Genomic DNA, 21,513 nt, shown 5'->3' on the forward strand with positions numbered 1-21,513 from the left:
CTGGCGCAGGTGAGTCGCTCCCGCCCCGGGCGCGGCGAGGACCGGCCGGGCCGGGCCGGGCAGACCCTGCCGGGCGGGCAGTGCCCTCTGCCGGTAGCGCCCGCCACTGCACCTGCCCAGGTGTGCCACCGCACCTGGGATCCCATCCCAGCCTGTGCCACCGCACCTGGGATCCCATCCCAGCCTGTGCCACCGCACCTGGGATCCCATCCCAACCTGTGCCACCGCACCTGGGATCCCGTCCAGCATCCACAGGGACACAGGAACAGCTCTGGGACTGCACCTGGGATCCCATTCCAATCTGTGAGACCACATCTGGGATTCCATCCCAACACGTGAGACTGCACCCAGGATCCTGTCCCAACCTCCAAAGGGACATGGGAACAGCTCTCATCTGAATTTAAAGGTCGCTACCACATGAGCAGCAAGCGATGTTTTAACGTGGTTTGCAGGTAAAAGGATACTCACAGGTCTGACACACTCCCTGGAGGTTTGTATTTGAGAATTCCAAGGAGGCTCAGCATTCTTTTAGCTGTTTGTTCTGGCAGCTCCTCTCTAATGTCAACAGCATGCTAAACAGTTTGTAAAAATTAGTTAATGATTTATAGGTAATAATAATTATTATATTATAATATTACTAAATATTGTAATTATGAAATTACTTCTTTTATAAGTAATTGTTAACTATTATATTGTTAACTATAACTAATTAGAATTATTATATACTTCTTTGTCCAAGTGGTATCAATTAACTGGCAACACACTAAAAGAATTGACTTTATTACTTTATCAAATGATAGTGAGATGCACAGAACACCCCTTTTATCACCAAACTTCAATTCTTTTCTACTGGATTTTCTCCAACATGAGGGTTTGGGTTAATTCATGCTAAATTGCCGTTCTCCCTGCTCACAGGAATTATCTGTGCAGGCACATTGAGCACATCCAAGAAGGAATTTTGCCATCCTGGCACTCCAAGGCACAGGTACTCGTGCCCCAGATGTGTGGACATGTGTGTGTGTGCAGGGCACAGCCTGACCTTGCCCTAAGAGCGTGAAGGTTCTTCGCACGAACCAACATCTGCATCCTGAATTTCACAGGATAAAACATCCAGTGATCAGTCTCTGGGGACAGGGATCCAGTGCCTGCCCCAAGGAACATCTGCTGCTTTACAAACGCTTTTATACACTCAGATGTATTGACGGGAAGGATTCCTGCCAGTCACATTTATTCCCAGGAAGATCCATACGAGCTATTTTGAAAAGCCAAGCACGCCGCGGGATCACACTGAGCCAGACCTAAAGAAAAGCACATTTCGGTGCCAAACCCACTGCAGGAGGTGTGGGCTGCTCTGAGCGCCCCCCTTACCTTCGGATCAATCTCGCCCAGAACATCATTGAGCAGCTGCAGCAGCTGCACCGACTCCAGGGAGTCAAACCAGATTAAGTTGTAGTTCTTCCTGAAGGGCTCCTGATTGAGCTTCTCGACAATGAACTGCATTTGGTCACCCATGGCGGTGTCCCGGGGGGCACACGGCGGGTGCTGGGGCGGTGGGGTCCGGGCCGGGAGTCCGGGCCGGGCCCCGCGAGGAGGCCCCGGAGAAGCCTCCCGGCACGGCGGGGGCGGTTGCCGGGATACGGCGTGACGTCACTTCCGATGCCACGGCAGAGCGGCGGGAACCGGGAGCGCGCCGGGCGGGGGGAGGGGCGGGGTCTGATGTTGAGGGGGCGTGGTCAGACAGCGATAGGCGGGGCTAAGCTCTGTGTGAGAGGGATCTGACATTGGATGGGCGTGGTTTGATTGTGAGAGGCGTGGTCAGACTGAGCCGTGGGCGTGGCCATGCCGTGAGGGGAGCGCTCTGTCTATGGGGGCGTCTCCGGGGTGCGGTCACGGGCGGGGCGGGTGTGGGTGTGTCGGGGCCGGACCGGCACCCGGCGGTCCCACCCGGGCTCTCCCGCCCGCTCCTCGCGTGTTTCGCTGTCCTCGCAGCCGCCGCAGCCCGAGGAAGCCCTCGCGGTGTGCCCCGAGCAGCCCTTCCCGCTCAGTCCCGTCCAGGGGCCGCGGCCGAGGTCGCTGTGGGCGCTCTGGGGCGGACACGGCACCGGGCAAAGCTGCCCTGCGGCTCCGCCACGGCACAGGTGCGAGGAGCGGCAGGAACGGGTCCGAGATTTCACCCTCCGCAGGATAAACTTGGCTCTGCGGCTCCTCCCGGGGGTGGTGGTTGCGGCGCGTGTGGGAGATGCACAGATTGCTGCAGTTACCCAGTTAAGGTTTCTGGCAGGCTCTGACAACGCAAAGGGGCTTGGTGTGGGTGTCAGGTGAACGTTCCTTCATTCCTTTGAGATGGAAAGATGCGCAGAGGATCCGTGTGGAACGGGAACGGCGGGCCTGTGCTTCACCCTGGGGCAGATGGCAAATGTGTGTCCTCGGGGTCGGACATCAGTTTTCAGCCTCGGAGTACCCGTAAATATGTAGGGCATAAACCTGAAACAGGGACAGCAGCTCCAAAAACACCAAACAATCCAAACCAGACTATATATTAAAGAGAAACTTGTCCATGAAATCTCTCGATCTGCAAGATTTTTCTTGCAGATCCTTCAAAAATCCCCTCCTTCAAAAGCTGTGCTTAGACCTGAAACAGGTGGGTTTTGGAGCCTCTCTGCTGTTGCAATTGAGTTCTTGGATAGTCTCAGAATCCCATGTGAGTCCCCAGATGATGGATTAAAATATACAGTGAGTCATTTAAATTGGTGCCAGTTGAAATGCACAGGTTGTAAATCACTGCAGGATTTGACTCAGTAAGTAGCATAACTGTAATACTTTGCAATTCTAAGCACTGCGACTATCTTGGATGAGCTCTTTTTTTCCTTCTGAGAAACAGAAAGCGCTTCATAAAATTATTTAATCAAATGTAATCCCCTTCTTCACGGGAAGGCTGAGCAGTGACATTACAATGGTGCCCAGGCTTTTAACTGGTTAAACAATCACAAAGGGGATGGACGGGTGACTTGTGGTTGTTTGTGAAAGCTGTGGTAGAGCCAGGAACATAATCCAGGTCTCCTGACTCCTGGATTTGAACTTTAAAACTAGATCATGTTTCCTTTGTGCTGTCAGTCCATATACTGACCTTTAGGAATCGTATTTACCTACAATTTCCCAGAAGAGATCTACTTTCCTTTGTCATGCTCTCCTGGTATCAGTTACATACATGGTGAGTATTTTGAGCATGTAGGACACAGAGAGAGCAAATGAAAATGGTATTTCTGCTGGAGGCACTGGGGCCAAACCTGCTCTGTGTAGACTGAGTTGGTAGGGAGTGTTGCCTGTGGGTCCACCACCACTTAATCCTGGAGAAACAGTGTTTCTGTAAACACTGTTACACAGCCTTTCTTCAGAGGGCAGAGAGATTGTGCCCCTGGCGTTGAGGATGGAGAGGGGTCTGTGCTGGGTAAAGTGGGATGGTGCTGCCCTGAGAGCCTCTTCTATATCAGATTCTTTCAGTCCCCACACTGAAAGGACTATTCCCCTCTTCTCATATCTCTCTAATGTTAAAAAAGCAACCGATAAAGAAGAGGAAGGATGTACAAAAGCTTTAGAAAATGCCAAAATAAGAAGAAAAAAAGTATGTGAGATGGAGACCCATAAGTCTGAGAGTTTTGACTCTGGGGAAGGAGACCTCCATGACCAGAGATCATTAAAAGTGGGCTGGCTGAGCTAAAAGTGGACTGATCAACAACCAGTTTGTTGACCTGTTTGAAAGCTCAAGTGACTGCGGCAGGAGCAAAATCATACATTGGAGCCCCATTTTGTGGGATTTTCCAACTTGCAGAAGGTGTGACAGATCCTGTGTCACCCCTTAAGTTTTAGGTGGTCACAGTCCTTTCCTCCAACAGTTTTGTGCTCCTCATACGAGCAGCCCCAAGAGCCAATCTGCTCCCCCAGGCTGCCTCTCCTCTGCTTCATATTTACAGTCTGTAGCGGTGTCTGAATATTCAAAATTACTGCTTAAAAAAAAATAAACTCAAGGCTTAACTGAGTGCCTTGACCTCTTTATCACAAGAGAATCTTCACAGACATAAAAGAGATTATAAGCTCCCAATGCAGCCTTGAGTAAATATTACAGGAAGCAGCTGAGATATTTGTTTGATGCTTAACTTGTCTTAAGTTATCTTAGTTGGGGGATGTGGCATCTGTGTAAAGTCTTGCAGAATTGAGGGCCAGTGTTCCAGCATTAATTCTTTAATTCTGTCGTCATTTTCCCCATTCCCAAGTTAGTGCTGAGAGTGATACAGGTTTTGAAGCAAAGTTTTCTAATGACATGAGAGCTATTACAACTATTCAGCCCTGTAGTTCCACCCCGCTCTCTGGACAGAGTTCATGTCTTTATTGCTTGGGAAAGGCTTTGGGAAGCTGCTCTTGACAGAGGCAACGTGTGGCAGAGAGAGAACAGAGCCTGCAAACGAACCACCCAGAGCTCTCCAGACCTGCCTCGTTGCTCCCTCCTGCCTTTCTCCTCCCTTTGCAGCCACTGCTGTGTGGAAGCTGCAGAGCAGAGCTGAGGGAGAGCTCGACCACAGAGCCCAGCAAATCAGAGCGGGGTGAAACCTGAGCAAATGAAAATCCTGCTGCAGGGGCAGAGAGATCACCTTATATGGGAACATCGTGGGAAAGAGATGAACGCGTCCGGCCGAGCTGCTGAGGTCAGACCCCAAACAGATGGGAGATGTTAATGGGAAAACAAGAGCATTTATGAAGAGGAGGCAACACTTCTGCTTCGCTTATGCAATCTGAGCCCTCCTGTTTGTCTCTTTTATTATAAACGTTGTGCTGTGTGTATGTACACAGAGGTCTGGCTGTGTTATATTAAAGTTAATTTCTTGGTGGTTATTTTGGTACCTAAATGCATCCCAGGTCTGTTTGTGGTGCCCACTTGCAGCTGTGCAGTGGTCAGCTAAAGCCTAAGGAGGGATCACTGATGGCTCAAAAATGAAGCCTTTTTGTGCAGAATGCAGCTTGTTCCTGTGAGCTGAAGCATTTAAGACAACACCAACAGCCAAAAAGCCTCTCTGCTTTTGAATGTTTTGTCATGACTACAGCTGTAGGTGATTTAAAACACTGAAGGATTGGAAGAAAAATATTAGACCTGGTTTGTAGGGTATTTTGTGCCTTCATGTGAGTCTTCTGCTGCAAGAGAGAGGCCCCTGGTCCTTTAAACCTGAATCTAATGGATTCTGACCCAAACTTGTGTCTTTCAGACTCTGAACCTGAGATTTACAGGTCCCACTTTGACAGCTCTGCATCTTTGCAGCCCCTCCTCCTGTGTGTACAGTGTCAGATGGTGGCCTCACACCTCGCCTTGACTCCCAGTGTTTCTTCAGGCTGGCAGTGTCTGGTAGGTACCATGGCAGCAACCATTGATCTGGTGTTAGACAATCCTGGAGGATAGGTGTGGTTGTGGGAACTCTGAGGTGGGAAAGTGGCATAGGATGTTATCTAACAAGGTGGGGTTGCTTGGACAGAGTTAACTAAGAGTCCTCTAAAAAACACTCGTGGTTTTGTTTCTTGTGTGAAAAATACAAAATAACTCCACTGATTAACCTCAGATTTACACCAGTGTTTCTGAGATTAGAGCCTGCTCTGTAGAGTCCCTGTTCAAGGTCAGATGAAGTGGCAAGTCACCCCTTGCAGCAGATTCCAAGAAAAATAAGATGTTTTAGGAATATGCAATAATTGATTGCCTCTAAAGGGCAAACTTTCCTCTGTGCTGCCAAGCGAGGGCTGTTCTCAGTGATAAGTGTTTGTTGAACAAAGTCTGCCGAGGTTCATGAAGTTGGTTTCATTCTCCTGGGAGGGCAGCAGGCCAGGACATTGAGCACACTGATCCCAATCACACAAAGAATCATGTCTGCAGGAAATTCAAGTTGCCTTCCTAAGGTTCCATACCCACCTACTGCTGCTCAGAGCTGGGTTCCCACTGCCACTTTCTAACAACACCGTTATCCCAAGGCACTGTTCTCCCAAAGGAAAAGGCTGAAAAGCTGTTACAACAGAGGATATAAATAAAGGAGCATTGAGCAGTTGCTTTGTATTTCTGTTTTGCTCTCTATCTGTTCTTCAGATCCTATTTTATCACCCTCCAGAAAAGTCTGTTGTTAACCTGACGTGGTGCAAGCGCTTGTGGCTTGTTTTTCAAAGCAAACCTTTTATATCACTTTTGTGTAGTGTAGAAAGTACCCTCTGAGCATACAATGGTTTTTCAAAATTGACAGTGCTTTTTTTTGAGTTAGAGGAGCTGGATGACATTCCTGTCAGCTTGAAAACAGAGCTGTCCTTCCTCCTTGACACATTCAATTCATGAGAAAGTGAAAATGTTAGGCCAAGGTTTTTGAAGGAATCAGCATGAGGCACAAAAATAGTCACTCTGAAAAGTTAACAACTATGTATTTTAAGCTCTTTTAGAGAAAAACAACCTGGAGAGGACACCACCACTGGTGACAGAAAAAGTCAAAGTCTAGGTACCCAGCAACACAGTGGTGGTTTGAATGGGTGAAGGTTTTTGGATGACATCAAGCCCTACTGCAGTTAATTCTTTCAAATTGCAGAAATTCTTTCAAACACCTGAAAATGTTCATCTGACTTTTATCTTGCAGTGCATTTCATCCAAGACTGATACAAAGAAGCTGACACATTATATTTTTATGGGCTCATCTGTCCCTCTGGCCAGTTGTACAGTCATCACTTACAGATTCTAACGGGAGAGGATGAAGTTACCAGTTCAGTTCACACCAGTAGGAAGGGAGTGGCTCACACAACCAGCGGGATCTGGGATACAGCAGAACACACTGTCCCACTGCAGGCAAGTCTTCATTTAATGTCAGTCCTATTCAGAATTCCAGTTTTCTGTCCACCTTTTATATCCTTGTTTAATTTGCTCGCATTGTTGAATTAAAGTTCTGGGCAGAAACTGTGGGTTTCTCAATCTATCACCAGACCCAGATATGACATTTCATATAAAACTGTGAAGGAAATTACTTCACCCTCAGCCCAAACAATGACAAGCACTGTTGACTCAGGCAAAGGGCTAAATAAGGTTTGATGAGGTGTGGCAGGACCATGGTTTGGGTAGTTCTTTCTACAGCTTCCTCCTATAGAAAGCTGCAACAATCTGAAATGTCAAGCTCCCTATCTTGCATTTGAGGAGGAATCCACTGACAGGTTGAGACTGTCTCTAATTGGTGAAAAACTCATGAGTAAGAGCTTGTTTATTTACAAGAATTCAAACAGGAAGATGTGTGAATTATAATGCAACTGTTAAAACCCAGTGAGGTCAGAGGGGCCCTGTGGAATCCATGGAAAACCTCACTAAGTAAAGTGAATGAGATATTTGCATTTTTTTACATCAAAGGAAGGATTTACTTTGACAAAGTTGTGAAATTTTAGCGTGATCCCTTTGCCTAAGCACTTATAGATCTCCTATATGTAAAACAGCTTTTTCCTTCACAGCCATACTGTTAAACACTCGTTATAATACCTGAATAATTGACTTGTACCAACCTGTCCTGCTCTGGGATTCTGCAGTGAAGTCATAGCCCCCAGTTGGTATCATCATGCAGCTGCCATAGAAACACTTTTAGGTGTCTCAGGCTCATCTCAAATTCACCAGAGACATTTGGCTCATTAATTCAAATGTCAAGGAAAATGCATCGACGTAAGAGAGGCTTAATCAGGCACTGAAATCAGAAAAGTTCCCTAACGTGGGGTTTTCTCCTGCAAGGCTGAGGGAGGGCTCTGTGGTGTAGAGGTTCTTTGTGGGTTCATTTATCACAGTGAGGTTCCTCCCTCCTCCCAGTGGGGCAGGCTGGTGTTTGGGGATCCACCTCAGACCCAAGAACAGTCACTTCATCCTCTACAGGTAGATGGGGGGGACCTCAGTGCTGGCAATCTGAAACAGTGAGATAAGAAAACTCTGAGAAAAAGACTCCGTGCAACAACGCTGTTGTGACCCAGAGAGTAGGGTGGAAGGGCCTCATCTTGTGTTGTAAGCCCATGACCCTACAATATCTGGCACAAAAATGTTCTATTTCTAGTCTGTAGCACCCAAAGCATCAAAAAAAAATAATTATGAAATATTTGATTTCAACTGAAATTATGGAAATTATACTCTAAGAGAGCAAGTGATAATGAATTTTAGCTCCTCTCAACTGGCTTTGAAATACATGTGTAAGAAACTAGGTCATTTAGGACTTTTATTAATTCATTGCTTTTAAAAGATGCAAGCATGTATGCACCATATCTAAAATATAAGATACATATGTTTCTATGTATATATGTCTCATCTTCTCCTTAATTTTGGGTTTTCTGCAGACACTGAGCAGTTTTTCCAGTTTCAGGTCCCCCTCCAGAGCCCACAAGGCCTCCTACAGCTCCTTCTGCTGAGGTTTTTCAGCACTTTAAAGCAATTTCCATTCCCTTCTCCTGTGGACAGAGTTATGACCTGAAAAAGGCTTTGTCCAACAACAGGAAGGCTGCAATTGTTCATACAGCATCCGGGAAAGATATGCATGAGCTTTCTGAGTTAATGAAATCCTAGGGGTTTTTTTATAAAGTTTCAGTGACTGCCAGTCATTCTGAAATGTCACACTGCGTGGGCTCCGCTGCGGATGCTACACAGGGAATTTTGCTTTTAATTACATCTCCCAGTTGACACATTCTGTCTTGTTTCCTAACCTGCTCTAAAGTGCCAGGAGTCGGTCACTACCAGGCACCAAAAATAATGGAAGAGAGGTTTGGTTCTGATCTGTAAAGTTCCTTCCCAGGTTCCGTTGGCAAGGGAGAAAGCAGAGGAATCGCTAAAAAGCAAAGGTGTTTATTTTCTCCCAGAACAATACATGAGACCAAGGTCAGAGCCAGGAAGCTTTGCCATGTGGTTGAGATACTGAGGTAGAAACGTTGGGCTTTGGTTACACCCATGATTGTCTTTATTGTCCAAATTCCTTTGAAAGGTCTCTACCAGAGGCCTCCTTTTCCTTCCCCTTGGTTATGGCAGGAGCAGAACAAAGCCATTCCATGTTGGCAAGGAGGCTCCTCTGGTTTGGATTGGATTAGCTGGCTGAAGGACAGGTGTTCACAATACCTTTTTCAGAAGAGTTTTGGATCAGATTCCAGATGCTTCCCAGTGGATTAATGATGGACAGTTTCACATTACAGGTTCATTCATTTTTAGTTCTTTAAACACTAACTTACATTATTAATGTCTGAACTGTTATACACTGAAACTTATCAGTGACTTTGGTGTCCAGGTAACATCCTATGACTGTGGCTCATTCTCACACTCTTACCTGTGCAGATCTGGTGTAAATGGTCACCTGTCTGTGGGGACAGCAGTGAAACTGTCAATTCATGGGGCAGAAACCAGCAGCTGCCAGATGGTGTAAATTCTTACTACTATTCTACAGCAAGATTCCTATCAGAAGCCTCTTGAATTCCCATTTCAGCTGTATGTGCAGACTCTGGTTAGGCTTGGCCCACACAGAGAAGCGCAAGAGAGAACGATTTATACCTAAAACTAAGAAAACCACCCATGTCTTTCTTGCTCCCCTGAGCCACCTAACTCCCTGCACTTCAGTGTTAATCTTAGCAACATATTCCTCCCACTGACAGCTTTCCAGGTAATAGTAAAGTAGCATAACATTAACTGATGTATTTAAGTCAAAGAAGTTCGTTAATTTGATGTTTTAGGCCAGCTGCTCTGAGGAGTTCTGAAGATTTCACTATGCTAATAAAGAACAACGTTCACTTCCCCAAATTTAATTACACCACCTAAGTGCAAGCATTCCTCAGTGCTCTCTGAAGAGTGAGTAGTAATGCTCTGAAAAAAGAAAAAGTGTAAACTGGCATTCTTTACTCAAAAAGGTTGTGCATTCAGGCCTGTGTCTGCCTGAGAGAGAAATGGCAAGTTTCAATAATATTTTAGCCTTATTAATCCTTCAGGAACTAAGAGAAATAAGGAAAGCTTGGGAACAGAGCCTCCCAGAATGACTTTTTCTCTCATGCACTGGACAACAGAACTGTCTATTCAGCTATGCTGGTTTATACTGGGGTGAAATCATTATAGCACAACAAATGTGCAATTCAAATCATGAAGTGAAAGTATTTAGTTTACACTAAAATTTTTACAGGTAAAATTTTGGAGGTGGTAATATCCAAAGAGTAAAGAATTCCTCTTGATCCCCAGATCCCAGTTAGGGCCATATAGATCTGGAAGCTACAAACATAAAAGATCCTATACTTAAAAACTGAGCACATGTAACCCAGGTTGTAGATGGAGATCAAGAAAACTCTGAGCACAAAGCTTCAAGGAGAAAGCAGAACACATCCCAGTGTGTTTTTCTGAGTGACTCACTGCCTTCAGAGCATACAAATCAGATTGTGGTGAATGGGAAGCAAATGATCGCATGATCTCGGAACTCTGATTAAAGGCACTCGGAGTCTGCCAAACTTAGCTTGCAGTGGGATGTGCAGGAGAGAGTGGAGCCATTTAAAAGCTTGCTTTGGGCTGGTTTGTTGGCATCGAGATGGCAAAGCAGAGCAATGGGGGCTGAACCCAAAGAAGGAAAATGATTTTTTTCCTTAGATCTCTCTAATCTGAATGAGGACCTGGAGATGGCAGCAAGCAGAGGGCTGAGCTGATGGCTTTTACACCAACCAGATATATCCTCTTAAACACTTTCCTCTTTTAGTACTTGAACAGGCAACCAACTATAGAACAAATTTTGAACAGCAGTGACAGAGTGATCTATGAATATCTGCCACCCTTGGAACTGACCTTCTGTCTCTTCAGCTAAGCAAATTGCCATTCAGATTATTTACCTAAACTAAGGAGAACAGGACTTAGAGATCACCCAAGTAAACCAGTCAAGAATAATAAAGCACTTTAGTCCTTCTGAGACAGAAGGCATCTGTGTGTTGTTATCAGAGGTTGGATATTAATACCATTGTGTGGTTTAGGATGTCTTTCAGTTTAATGTAATGATTTTTGTCTGCACTGCCAGCTTTTCATTGTCAAATGTAAAAGATTTCTTTGTTCCATGCTCTGTGACTGCTTATTGATCCATAAGCCGATGTGAGCTGTGCATCAGGAAAGTTTATGATAGAATAAGAAGCTGGAAGTTAGGACAGGCTCTTGTGATTCTTGTCACTCTTTACTGATCAAAGAATGGAAAATGCTGAGTTGTGCTCAGGAGTTCAGAGTTGGTCCTGGATAACACGATATTAAAACCTTCAGAGCATGGGCACTCTTGATTTGCCAGCTCCCCACATATCCTTGCCGGGGTTTTCTATCTGCTTTTAATTGAGCTTCTTTCTACAGCTTTGGGTTCCATTTTGAAAAGAGACAGCAAAACACTCATTGGACATTAGTTGGACTATTAATTTGTTTAAATCTCTCTACGTGTGTTAATTTAGTTTAGATTGCCAGGTCAGATGCCTGGCAAATTCCCTTCATCAAGCTGGGCTCAGCACCTTCATTTCAGAAGGCTGAAAGGGCTGCAGGAGGAAGATCTATGCCGTGTTTGTCCTCCCAAACTAATCCGGGTTTCTGCCACCCACCTGTATTTCCAGATTAGATACAGAGGGGCTAAAACTAGATTCCTATTGTCCACTTCAAGGTAACAAGTCCTGTGACCAGAGGATGGATTTTCTGGAGTCAGTTAAAAATTGCTGCTGCCCTGTGGTGGGTGTGTGCCTGCAGGAGTGCGTCGGTGTTCCAGCAACTCGTGAGGTGTCGATTCGGTTTCGCTCGGGTGGGTGATGGCAACACAGAAAGACAATCCTCCTCCAGATCTGCTGATCTATCGTCATTATCCCTATTGTGCTGTGTCAAACAAAAAAACCCCAGTGGTGAGGATCCCTGTTGAAAATTCTCTGTGTGGTTGGATGAAGCAGCAAATGCTGTTTTCTTTAATGTATGTTGGGAATTGTTGTTGCAGAGCCACCCTGTGAAAGTTTGTGATGCTGGCAGCTGCTGCACCACAAACCCAACAAGAACCATGATTATGAAGAATATCAGCTGGGGCAACCCAGAAAGAAGGGGCCTCTTCACCAGGCTGCCAAAAGTGGTGCTGTTATGGCAAATGCCAACCAACACAGAAGTGTCATGAGCAGCTCTTGCTGAAGGAAAAAAGGGCAGCACATCACAACCTCCCACTGGTTTCAGCAGTTGGCGCTGTCTGGTCACACCCTGAAGAGTCACCTCAAAGCATGACCCTGAATGAAGCAATCCCAGAAGAGGGAATGGTGGTGGAAACGTGGTGCTGAGCATTTTTCTGCCCCACCTTCCCCAGCTTTCTGCAGCCCTGGATCAAGAGGCTCTAGAAAGAGGCCACAGAACAAGTTCCATAACTTGTCACTGAAGGTCTCATGGTCTGGCCAGATTAAACACACTCATTTTAGATGGTTCCAGTGACACAGACAAAGCATTTTCTGAAAAGCCCAGCTCTTCTCTTTGTATTGTTCTTTTTAGCCTGAACTCAGGGATTAGTACTTTTACCATCTTTCTGTAATATTTTTGGGCATTTCATTCACGCTTATTGCAATTGTAATGTTGGACTGTTTGCTCTTATCTTCAAGCAGGCCTTGCTTCCTACACCTCCCCCCCCTGAACTTATGAGAATAGCTCTGTGATATGGTATGTAAGGTCAGAGTACAGCTGAGGAGCAGCGAATTCAGGGTAGATTAATCTGTGCTCCAACACCTTTTCCATTCTCTATTTTTGTTATATTTAGGCATGCTCTATTTTTGTAGAACCAAGGTGAGGAGGATTGTAACAGGTATGTTCTGCACTCCTTTCAACGAAGCTTTGTTCTCTCTGAGCTAGCCCAGCAGTTTGTCATTTCCATTTCCCACATGTATTTGAAGATACATTGCTGGCAGATTATGCCAGCTGTATTTATATCTTCATTAATTGTGTTAACATTCATATTGCAGCATCTTACATATCTAGAGTGGGAAAATATTACCATAGGCATTAATGCATTTCTGTTCTAGCATGTGAACCAATTCTCTTTTTGAAAGTAATTACACTGAATATTCACCCAAGACTGTGATTTTGATCTTTCACATTTGCACAAAAGTTCTTCCTTACCCTCTCCCCACTTTTCTTGGTCCTTTCAGTTTTGACTGTTTTTATAAAAAATAAAGCATTTTACTAATATATAGGTTACCTAAAGCTCTTTAATTGTTTTGTACCCTGTGAAATTCCCACTGCCACTTTGTCATCTCTTCCTAATGATTTACTCGTTCTTATGAGGGTTATGGTGGTGTTTCTAATACAAGCACTGTGTTGGGTATCTCAGCACCGGGTGGAAGGTGCCTGAATTAGGTGGCAGATCCCTGCTTTAATAGTAAAGTTTGATTCTGCAAGAGGATAAATAAAGGATTTGCTCCTTGTGGATGGGAGCGTGATGGTCTTCAATATGCTCTGCTCTCTTTTGGAGGGCAGGTGCTTGGCCTTGCCCTGAGCTGGATGCAAGATACGAGTTGGTGTTGGGGGATCCCTGTTCCTGCCAAAACCGTGTTGAGTTCTGGGTCCCTCAGTTCAGAAAGGACACTGAGGTGCTGGAGGGAGTCCAGAGAAGGGCAATGGAGCTGGGGAAGGGTCGGGAGCAAAAGTCTGATGAGGAGTAGCTGAGGAGGCTCAGCCTGGAGAAAAGGAGGCTCAGGGAGGACCTTCTCGCTGACAGGAGGTTGTAGCCAGATGGGGGTCGGGTTCTTCTAAATAACAAGCAACAGGACAAGAGGGACATGGTCTTAAACTGCACCAAGGGAGTTTAGATTGGACATCAGGAAGAATTTCTTCACGGCAAGGGTGATTAGACGCTGGAACGGGCTGCCCAGTGAGGTGGTGGAGTCGCCGTCCCTGGAGGTGTTTAGGGAAAGACTGGACGTGGCACTTATTGTTGACGCGATGGTGTTGGGTCACCGGTTGGTCTGGATGATCTCAGAGGTCTTTTCCAACCGAACGGATTCTGTGATTCTGTGCAAACAGCCCCGGGCAGCCCCTGCCGCCGCTGGCCTCCCACAGCGATCGCGGTGGCGGCCCCGGGGCTGCGGGAGCGCCCTGCGGGCGGCTCGGGGCGCTGTGGCACCGCGGGGCCCGTGAGGGCTCCGTCCCTCCTGCCCGCCCTTCCCGGCCTCCCGCCCTTCCCGGCCACCGCCATGGCGTCGTGCGGGGCTCTCCACAGCTTCCTCTTCGAGTACGACACCCCCCGCATCGTGCTGATCCGCAGCCGCAAAGTGGGGCTCATCAACCGCGCGGTGCAGCTCGCCATCCTCGCATACGTGATCGGGTGAGCGGGCGGGGGCAGTGCGGGGGTCCCGGGGCGGCCGCCGGGAGGGAAGAGGCGCTGGGAGCCCCTGGGGCTGAGGGGAACCGGGAGCCCGGAGCTCGCCCAAGGGTGACACGGAGGTGGTGGCACCGCTTAATGGGCAGACTTCACTGGGGTTGTGGGGCTGCGAACAGGACAGGACCCCTCGGGAGAGGGACCGTCCCCAGGGGGGTGATTGTCACTCACCCAGTGGGGCTGGGCGTAAAAGCAAACTACACCCTGCAGACCACTCTGAAAATAAAAAATACCCCCAAAAAACCGCAAGGGAGATTGTCTGTCCTGTGACCCTTTTGTAGGGAAACGCTGTGAAACTGTCTAGACTGGCCCTTTCAGGAGACTTATGGGAAAAGGAGAAATTCCGACCATCTATGCTTGTTCATAGTGTTTAATCTGTTGTTTCTTGCAGGTGGGTCTTTCTGTGGCAGAAGGGCTACCAGGAAACAGACGATGTGGTCAGTTCTGTAACCACGAAGGTGAAAGGAGTAACGCTGACAAACACATCCACCCTGGGAGCCAGGATCTGGGATGTAGCCGACTATGTCATTCCCCCTCAGGTATCAGTCACTTTCACACGGAGAGGGAAGGTTTTATAGCAATCAGCTACTGCTTTGCTAAAGTCCACTGAGGGCAGGGCAGCTTCAGCTCCAGCATGGCCTTGATATGAGAGAATGAAGCAGCTGTGCTTTGTTACAGATCATGCTGAGCACCTGCACCATGAGCCCTCTAAAGAAAAGTGTATGTGTGTGTGTGCTTGTGTAGAATTACAGAATGGTTTGGGTTGGAAGGGACCTTAAAGATAATCTAGTTCCAACCCCCTGCCATGGGCAGGGACACCTTCCACTATCCCAGGTTGCTTCAAGCCCTATCCACCCTGGCCCTGAACACTTCCAGGGATGAGGCAGCCACAGCTTCTCTGGGTAACCTGTGCCAGGGCCTCACCACCCTCACAGGGAAGAATTTCTTCTGAATCTCTCCTCTTTTATTTTAAAACTGTTCTCCCTTGTCCTTGCACTACCTGCCCATGTAAAATGCCCTCTCCCTCCTTTTTATAAGCCCCCTTTAAGTACTGGAAGGGGCTCTAAGGTCTCCTTGGAACCTTTTCTTCTCCAGGCTGAACAACCCCAATTCTCTCGGCCTGTCTCCATAGCAGAGTTATTCCAGCCCTTGAAGCATCTTTGTGGCCTCTTCTGGACTCACTCTGGTGGTCCCAGAGCTGGAATCAGCAGTGCAGAGGATGAAGAACTTTGCAGGCTTCAGGAAAAAGCTGCAATAATAGCCACATGTTCTTACTGCTCAACAATAATAACCACATGTTCTTACTGCTCAGCAATAACCACATATCTTACTGCTCTAAAGCAAAGAGACCCAAGTTAGCTTGTTGGCAGAAACACCAGGAACAGCCTGCGAGACACTTGATCCGGAACTGAACAGGAAGCCCTGCCGTAGTTACTGATTGACTGTGTCTGTGGAAATCTGCACTCTGTGGGCCATATATGTGGTGGCCTTTGGGATGGGCAGGCACAGGCAAGCTGCTGGTTGTGGGTCCCTCTGTCTGCATGACATGTGATGCAGCAAAAAAGACAGATTTAGCCAGATTTTGGCTGAATGTTGGTATTTGCATATCAGTGGAGCAGAAGCAGACAACAGATTGTACAGACCTGAAAGTAATGAAAGTAAAGTAACAAAAATGGTGCTCCCTGAAGAAATAAACCAGGACTGGTCAAAATTTCTAATTGATATATTGCAAAAAGAAAGAGTGGGAGTTGTCCTTGGACTTGCAGCTGGAGCTCTATTTCTGCTCCTGCCTTGCAACTCCCCTGAGGAGCTGTGTGATCTGTTTTCATAATGGGAATGAAAAAATTTGGTCTGAGTGGGAGGACAGAAAGAGTTTCTAGTCCCACAGTCCTTCCTCTGGCTAAACACAGCAGCATCAAACAATCCATGTGAGAATCTACTCCTTTAGTGCTGCGCCAGCACTGTCCAAGGCAGGTCCCCTCTGCGGAGCCACCTGGGCTCTGTCAGCAAAGGTATTTGGTGTGGTGCTCTGGATGCTTTTTGCAGACTGTCACTCTTAAGTTGCCCTCTTGTTTTGCTTGTTCAGGGTGAGAACACTGTTTTTGTCATGACCAATGTGATACTGACGCTGAACCAGAGCCAAGGCCGCTGCCCAGAGGTAGGTGCAGGATCTGCTTTAATCCTACCTTGTGTGGGTGGGAGTGTGGGGGAGAGGGTTCACAGAGCTTAGTGAAATTGCTGTTCCTCTCCAGCTGCCAGATGATAAAACGGAGTGCCAGGTGAAGAACAACAGCTGTAAATTAGGATACGTCAGCACCCACAGCAATGGTAAGAAACCTGCTGCAAAGGTCTCTGAGTCTGTCCTGTGATACCTTTGGGCTATGCCTTCCCTGCTGTGAAGGAAGCAGCATTTCCCTTCAGTCTCCTTGTTCTCCTTAGCTCACAGATAGGAGAACTGAAAGGGAAGCTCAGATTTTTCTGCTTGGGGAGAGCAGATGGACTGTGTTGGGTGGGTGCTGGGTAGATGTGGGCTTTGTGGGTTAGCAAACAGTGTAGGGGCTTTTTCAAGGCCTTGAGTCCCTCAAGCAGTATTTCACATAGATGACAATTTGGCTCAGGAAAAGGACCTGATGCTGCTTTCTCTGAAGTTGCACTGCAAAGTGCACTGGAAGATAATGGAGGTCTTGGTAGTGGCACTTTGCCTCTGAGAAAAATGTTTTCACCATGTGGAGGAAGGAGATTGTCGTGGGACAAACACTGCCTCTGGTTTTGCTTAGGAGTACCTCCATGCACGTCTCTTTCCAGGCATCCAGACTGGGGAGTGTGTTTCATACAACAGCAGCGTTATGACCTGTGAAGTCTTTGCATGGTGCCCCGTGGAGGATGACAATCACATACCCAAGTGAGTGCTGTCTCCCTGCTCTGTGATGGCCCTCCTGGGATGAGGCTGATGGTGTGCAGCTGATGCTTCTCCCTTGAGGTGCTGCTGGGAAAAACTGAAGAGATGATCAGCAAGGGACCTGTCTGTGAAAATATGTTGTACTTATTTACCCTTCCTCTTGTTTTGTAGGCCAGCGTTCCTAGGAGCAGCTGAGAACTTCACCCTTCTGGTGAAGAACAACATTTGGTACCGCAAGTTCAACTTCAGCAAGTAAATAGTGGGGGGAGCATCGTGTTTTCTGATCTTGTGGACTGTAAAGGGGAGCTGGATGGGTGGAAGAAGATGCAACAGCTCTTCTCTCTCTGTTCCCCTGTAGGCGAAACATCCTCCCCTCTATCAACTCCACCTACCTCAAGAACTGCATCTATGATGCCCACACAGACCCCTTCTGCCCCATCTTTCGTTTAAGGCAAATAGTTGAAGCTGCAGGGCAGAACTTCCAGGAAATGGCTGTGGAGGTATTTGACAGACCCTTCTCTTGGGCTTCAGTTGTGTAGAAGTGGAGTGGTAGGTGGCAGAATGCAGAGTAGCTGCAGGACGGAGAGCTGCTCTGGCCAGGGGGACTGGAGTCAATTCTAATACAAATCATTGGCCTTGGCTGGTTTGGGTGGGGTTGTGTGCCAGACCCTTCTGTGGCAGGGGGAAAGAGTGTTTAACTGGGGCTGGGACAAGAGCCAGTAAATGGGAGTCCTGGTCAGCAGAGCCTTCTGGCAGAGACCTTCTCAACTTGGCAGGGTGGAGTCATGGCACTGCAGATCAACTGGGACTGCAACCTTGACAGAGATGCTTCCCACTGTGTGCCAAAATACTCCTTCCGGCGCCTCGACAGCAAGGACACTGCCCACACCGTCTCACCTGGCTACAACTTCAGGTAAGGTGGCTGTCAGGGCGCCTCTAGCTCAGTCTGCCACTGGCAGCTGTGGGTAGTCTGGGGATTTCCGTGGTGCTTGGAGAGCACCAGAAGAAAACTTGGAGAGCTGTGCTGATGCTGTAAGACAGAGTGGGTGGGATCCTCACTGTGTGCAAACTACAGCAGAGGGGAGAGGTCAGTGAAGCTCCACTGATTGCGTCAGAGTGTCTTGAGTCGTGTTTCCATCAGCTTTTGGGTGGCTGTTTGGGCCATGGCATGGCAATGGGAGGAGTGACTGTTTCAAGGTGTGCTGATAGGGCAGAATTTGAAGGGTCTGAGAGGTGGGGGTGGGAGACCAGGTCATCTCCTTCACTGTGCTTGAGGGAAAAACTAACCTCTAAAAGTGGCTCTTGTAATTGAATGGCATACAGCACCACATACACATTCTGGCCATTACAGTCCAGCACCTCCAGTAAAACACCAGTGCAGAGCCAGGTGGCTGTTGCATCCAGACTCAGACTGTAACAGTATGGGTAGCCCACCTTGCCAAGGTCCTTGCAGGATTCCTGCTTGTGAGGCAACACAACTTGTTTCTAGAATCACAAAATCTCACTTAGCTCAGGGGATCTTTTGGTGGACCGTGGATGAGTTCACTGAGGAGCTGGTGCCATGCAGACAGCAGAAGGTGTGTTTGAGAGGTGCCAGGCCTGCAGGTGTTGGGGTGTCAGGAGAGACAGGCTGGAGGATATTGCAGCCAGATCTGTAGTGCTCTTGCTAATTCCAGACCAATCCTTTCTCTTCTCTTCCACCCTCTTCTCTGCTTCCTCATGGCTTAGTCAACCACGTGGCAGAGTAAGTCTGATCTCATTTATTTGTTCTCATCCCTTTTCCCAGCCTGTGGGCCGCGCTGTGCGGGACATGGGCCAGCCACGCTGCTGCTCCCGGCCCTGCCCTCTCGTGGCTGCCTCGTCCCTTGCAGCTGCCTGCTCACCTCTGTCATGTAGCTGAATTTCTTCCCATTTGCCCTTTTGCTCCCCTACTAAAGCAAACTTTCTCCCCTTCCTTTGCAAGTTCCTTGATTTGGCTTGTGAAAACTGTTGTCTTACATTCACCTGTTTTGGGCTTTTCTCCTACAAGCGCTTTACCTGCATGAAATCATCACTTGGGGTTTGTGCCTGGGAGTACCAGTGTTCAGCCCATCCTCTTGGGACGTGGAACACACCTGGATGTTGCATGATCACATAGGCAACCTCAGAATTTCCAGCTAAGCTCTGACCTATCTTTTCTCCCAGGTTTGCAAAATACTACAAGAATAGCGATGGCACTGAATCACGGACGCTTGTCAAAGCGTATGGCATCCGCTTTCATATCGTAGTGTTTGGAAAGGTAGGGTGACAGTTCCTGGAGCTGTTGTAGTGAGGACTTTCCGAGATGCTGAAAAATACATTCAACCTTTTAACTGTCTTCTAGGCAGGAAAATTTGATGTAATTCCTACCATGATTAACATCGGCTCTGGCCTGGCGCTGTTTGGCGTGGTAAGTGACACCGTCTGCACTGGGGCTCAGTTCTGGATGAGTGCCTCAGTTGTGAGGATCACTGTCCTAAACTCTTTCAATCTCCACTAGGCAACAGTGCTGTGTGACATTTTTGTTCTGTACTGCATGAAGAAGAGGTACTACTATCGGGAAAAGAAATACAAATACGTGGAGGATTATGAACTGGTAAGCATCAACAGAGGCAGGGGAAAGGCAGAGTTGCTTCCTCCTCTGACTCCAGAGAGATTCTGAAACAGGATGTAGAAAGTCCACATCAAATAGGGATTTTGAACCACAGTTTATAGGAAACTTTCTCTTTGTCAGAGAAGCTAATCTTTACCTCAAGGCTGTTGCAGGGAAGTGCACTAGAAACAAATATTGTCATGTTTCCTGGGCAACCACTCTTGGAGAGAAAAATACATATTCAGCTTGTCATGCTCCTACTGCACCTCCTTTTTGGGTTGCAGTCATTGGCAGTTGCCTTCTGAGAGTTGTGGGGAACGGCTCTGTTCCCATCTCAAATCCTTCATTCTTGGCTTTTGGGGTTCCTGTGGCTGTGAACAAACCCACTCAGTGAGTTGGTATTTTCTGAGACCAGCCACAGCTGTGGTTCCCTCCAGGGTCCAAATGCTCTGCTTGGTTAATAGAAAGACTTAGGGAGATGCTTTACTGGTGCTGAGGGTGGATGGAGCTCAGCCCAACAGCCCTGTGCTTGGAGCAGGTGTTGCTGCTGGGGGTGGATTTCTGAATCCTTGTGGCACTGGAAGAGTAAAGTCTGAGTAACGGTAGCTTGCCTGTGCAGGGGGTTTTGTGTGAGAGGAAGAGGGAGAAAGAAGAGTTTTCTGGCAGAGAGCTGTAATCTCTGATCCTTGCAGGGAGTCGGTGAGACATACGGAACCAACTCCTGAGCTCCTGCTGCTGCAGCACCAACTGCTGCTCTGAACTGCTGCTGTGAACGTTACTTGTCCCTGTCATGAGACCACCCCCTCTTCACTGGAAGGAAGTGGGGAACCAAACTGAGAAAGGGACCATCCTTGCTACTCTTCACTACTTTTCCTGGCTGGAGCCAAGCCCCAGGGAGAAGAACTGGGTCTGCTCCCTGCCTGCTGATCTTTCCAGGTTAATTGCACTAAGCACAGAAGGAGAATTGTGCTTTATGACATGCAGGCCTCTGCTCTGGCCACGCCTGGGACAGGGACATTGTCATTTTGAGCGTCCTTCTATCCCTGAGCTCCCTGTGCAGAGAGCACAGAGTAACAGGCATGGATTCTTCCTTACAGTGAACATGGCCCCTGCCAAGGTGTTGCCTAACCTTGGGAAAGCACTCCTTGCTGTTGTCAAGTCATTTTTCCTTGTTCTGAAGGACTGTGAAGCTTAGCTGAGCCTGCACCTACTATTTAACTGTGTCTCCAAGCTCCGGTGGCCACAGCCCAAGACAAGACAGTGTCTGGCTCCATTGTGCTCTGAAAAGTGGCTTACTGATTACAGAATTAATTTTTTTCTGTTTTGTCTAATTTTTATGGTACTACCTTAAATTTTACTTCAATAAAATATTACCCTGTCTCAGCCCTCTTAGAGTCCTGCAGGCTGGGTTTTGCTTGTTCATTTCTCCCCAGACACCAACTGTTAGTGGAGAGAGTTATCAAAGCCAGGGCTCTGTGGGCTTTGCCCCTTGATTCTCCCAGCAGAAGTGCTGCTGCAACTACAGCTTCTGCTCCACCTTGGTTTTCCTGACACCTTCTCTGTGTCTGTTGCATTAAAACCCTCTCCAAGGGAAAAGACTTGTA

The 21,513-nt window shown here is 47.5% G+C and overlaps 2 protein-coding genes and 2 long non-coding RNA genes across 7 annotated transcripts in view; 3 read left to right on the forward strand and 1 right to left on the reverse strand.

Annotated features, from left to right (window-relative positions):
* IFT81 (intraflagellar transport 81) overlaps nucleotides 1-1,561 on the reverse strand; it is a 43,648-nt gene extending 42,087 nt beyond the window's left edge. For all 3 annotated transcript variants that reach the window (XM_027878564.1, XM_027878566.1, XM_027878565.1), the window contains exons 1-2: nucleotides 1,369-1,561; nucleotides 469-572 (exon numbers count right to left, since the gene is read on the reverse strand). In XM_027878564.1, the coding sequence (XP_027734365.1) occupies nucleotides 469-572; nucleotides 1,369-1,512 (248 nt within the window). In that variant the 5' untranslated portion in view covers nucleotides 1,513-1,561. The remainder of the gene's footprint in view (nucleotides 1-468; nucleotides 573-1,368) is intronic.
* A 476-nt stretch (nucleotides 1,562-2,037) lies between these two features.
* LOC114054972 lies at nucleotides 2,038-4,885 on the forward strand. The gene is made up of 2 exons (XR_003570633.1): nucleotides 2,038-2,264; nucleotides 4,526-4,885. It is a non-coding gene; the product is annotated as an uncharacterized LOC114054972 (long non-coding RNA).
* Nucleotides 4,886-7,589: 2,704 nt separating this feature from the next.
* LOC114054973 lies at nucleotides 7,590-11,716 on the forward strand. Its single transcript, XR_003570634.1, has 3 exons — nucleotides 7,590-7,708; nucleotides 8,739-8,862; nucleotides 11,469-11,716. It is a non-coding gene; the product is annotated as an uncharacterized LOC114054973 (long non-coding RNA).
* A 2,449-nt stretch (nucleotides 11,717-14,165) lies between these two features.
* P2RX4 (purinergic receptor P2X 4) lies at nucleotides 14,166-21,296 on the forward strand. 2 transcript variants are annotated; one of them, XM_027878579.1, is made up of 12 exons: nucleotides 14,166-14,345; nucleotides 14,791-14,938; nucleotides 16,486-16,557; nucleotides 16,652-16,727; nucleotides 17,205-17,301; nucleotides 17,470-17,550; nucleotides 17,657-17,798; nucleotides 18,075-18,211; nucleotides 19,483-19,576; nucleotides 19,661-19,726; nucleotides 19,817-19,912; nucleotides 20,602-21,296. In XM_027878579.1, the coding sequence occupies exons 1-12, from the start codon at nucleotides 14,215-14,217 to the stop codon at nucleotides 20,632-20,634; spliced, it is 1,173 nt and encodes a 390-aa protein (XP_027734380.1). In that variant the 5' UTR covers nucleotides 14,166-14,214; the 3' UTR covers nucleotides 20,635-21,296. The 2 variants fall into 2 exon arrangements, with proteins under 2 accessions (XP_027734380.1, XP_027734379.1); XM_027878578.1 differs by lacking the exon at nucleotides 20,602-21,296 and having other exon boundaries at nucleotides 19,817-20,576.
* The last annotated feature ends 217 nt before the right edge of the window (nucleotides 21,297-21,513 follow it).

This window comes from Empidonax traillii, unplaced genomic scaffold, assembly GCF_003031625.1.
Source record: "Empidonax traillii isolate 1590-97213 ecotype Southwest subspecies unplaced genomic scaffold, ASM303162v1 scaffold43:size1863611, whole genome shotgun sequence".
Lineage (NCBI taxonomy): Eukaryota > Metazoa > Chordata > Aves > Passeriformes > Tyrannidae > Empidonax > Empidonax traillii.

Coding starts and splice junctions, on each gene's coding strand:
- P2RX4 (XM_027878578.1), top strand. CDS start 14,215: ATGGCGTCGTGCGGGGCTCTCCACAGCTTCCTCTTCGAGTACGACACC. Junction 17,302..17,469: donor GATGACAATCACATACCCAA/GTGAGTGCTGTC, acceptor CTTGTTTTGTAG/GCCAGCGTTCCTAGGAGCAG. Junction 17,551..17,656: donor CGCAAGTTCAACTTCAGCAA/GTAAATAGTGGG, acceptor GTTCCCCTGTAG/GCGAAACATCCTCCCCTCTA.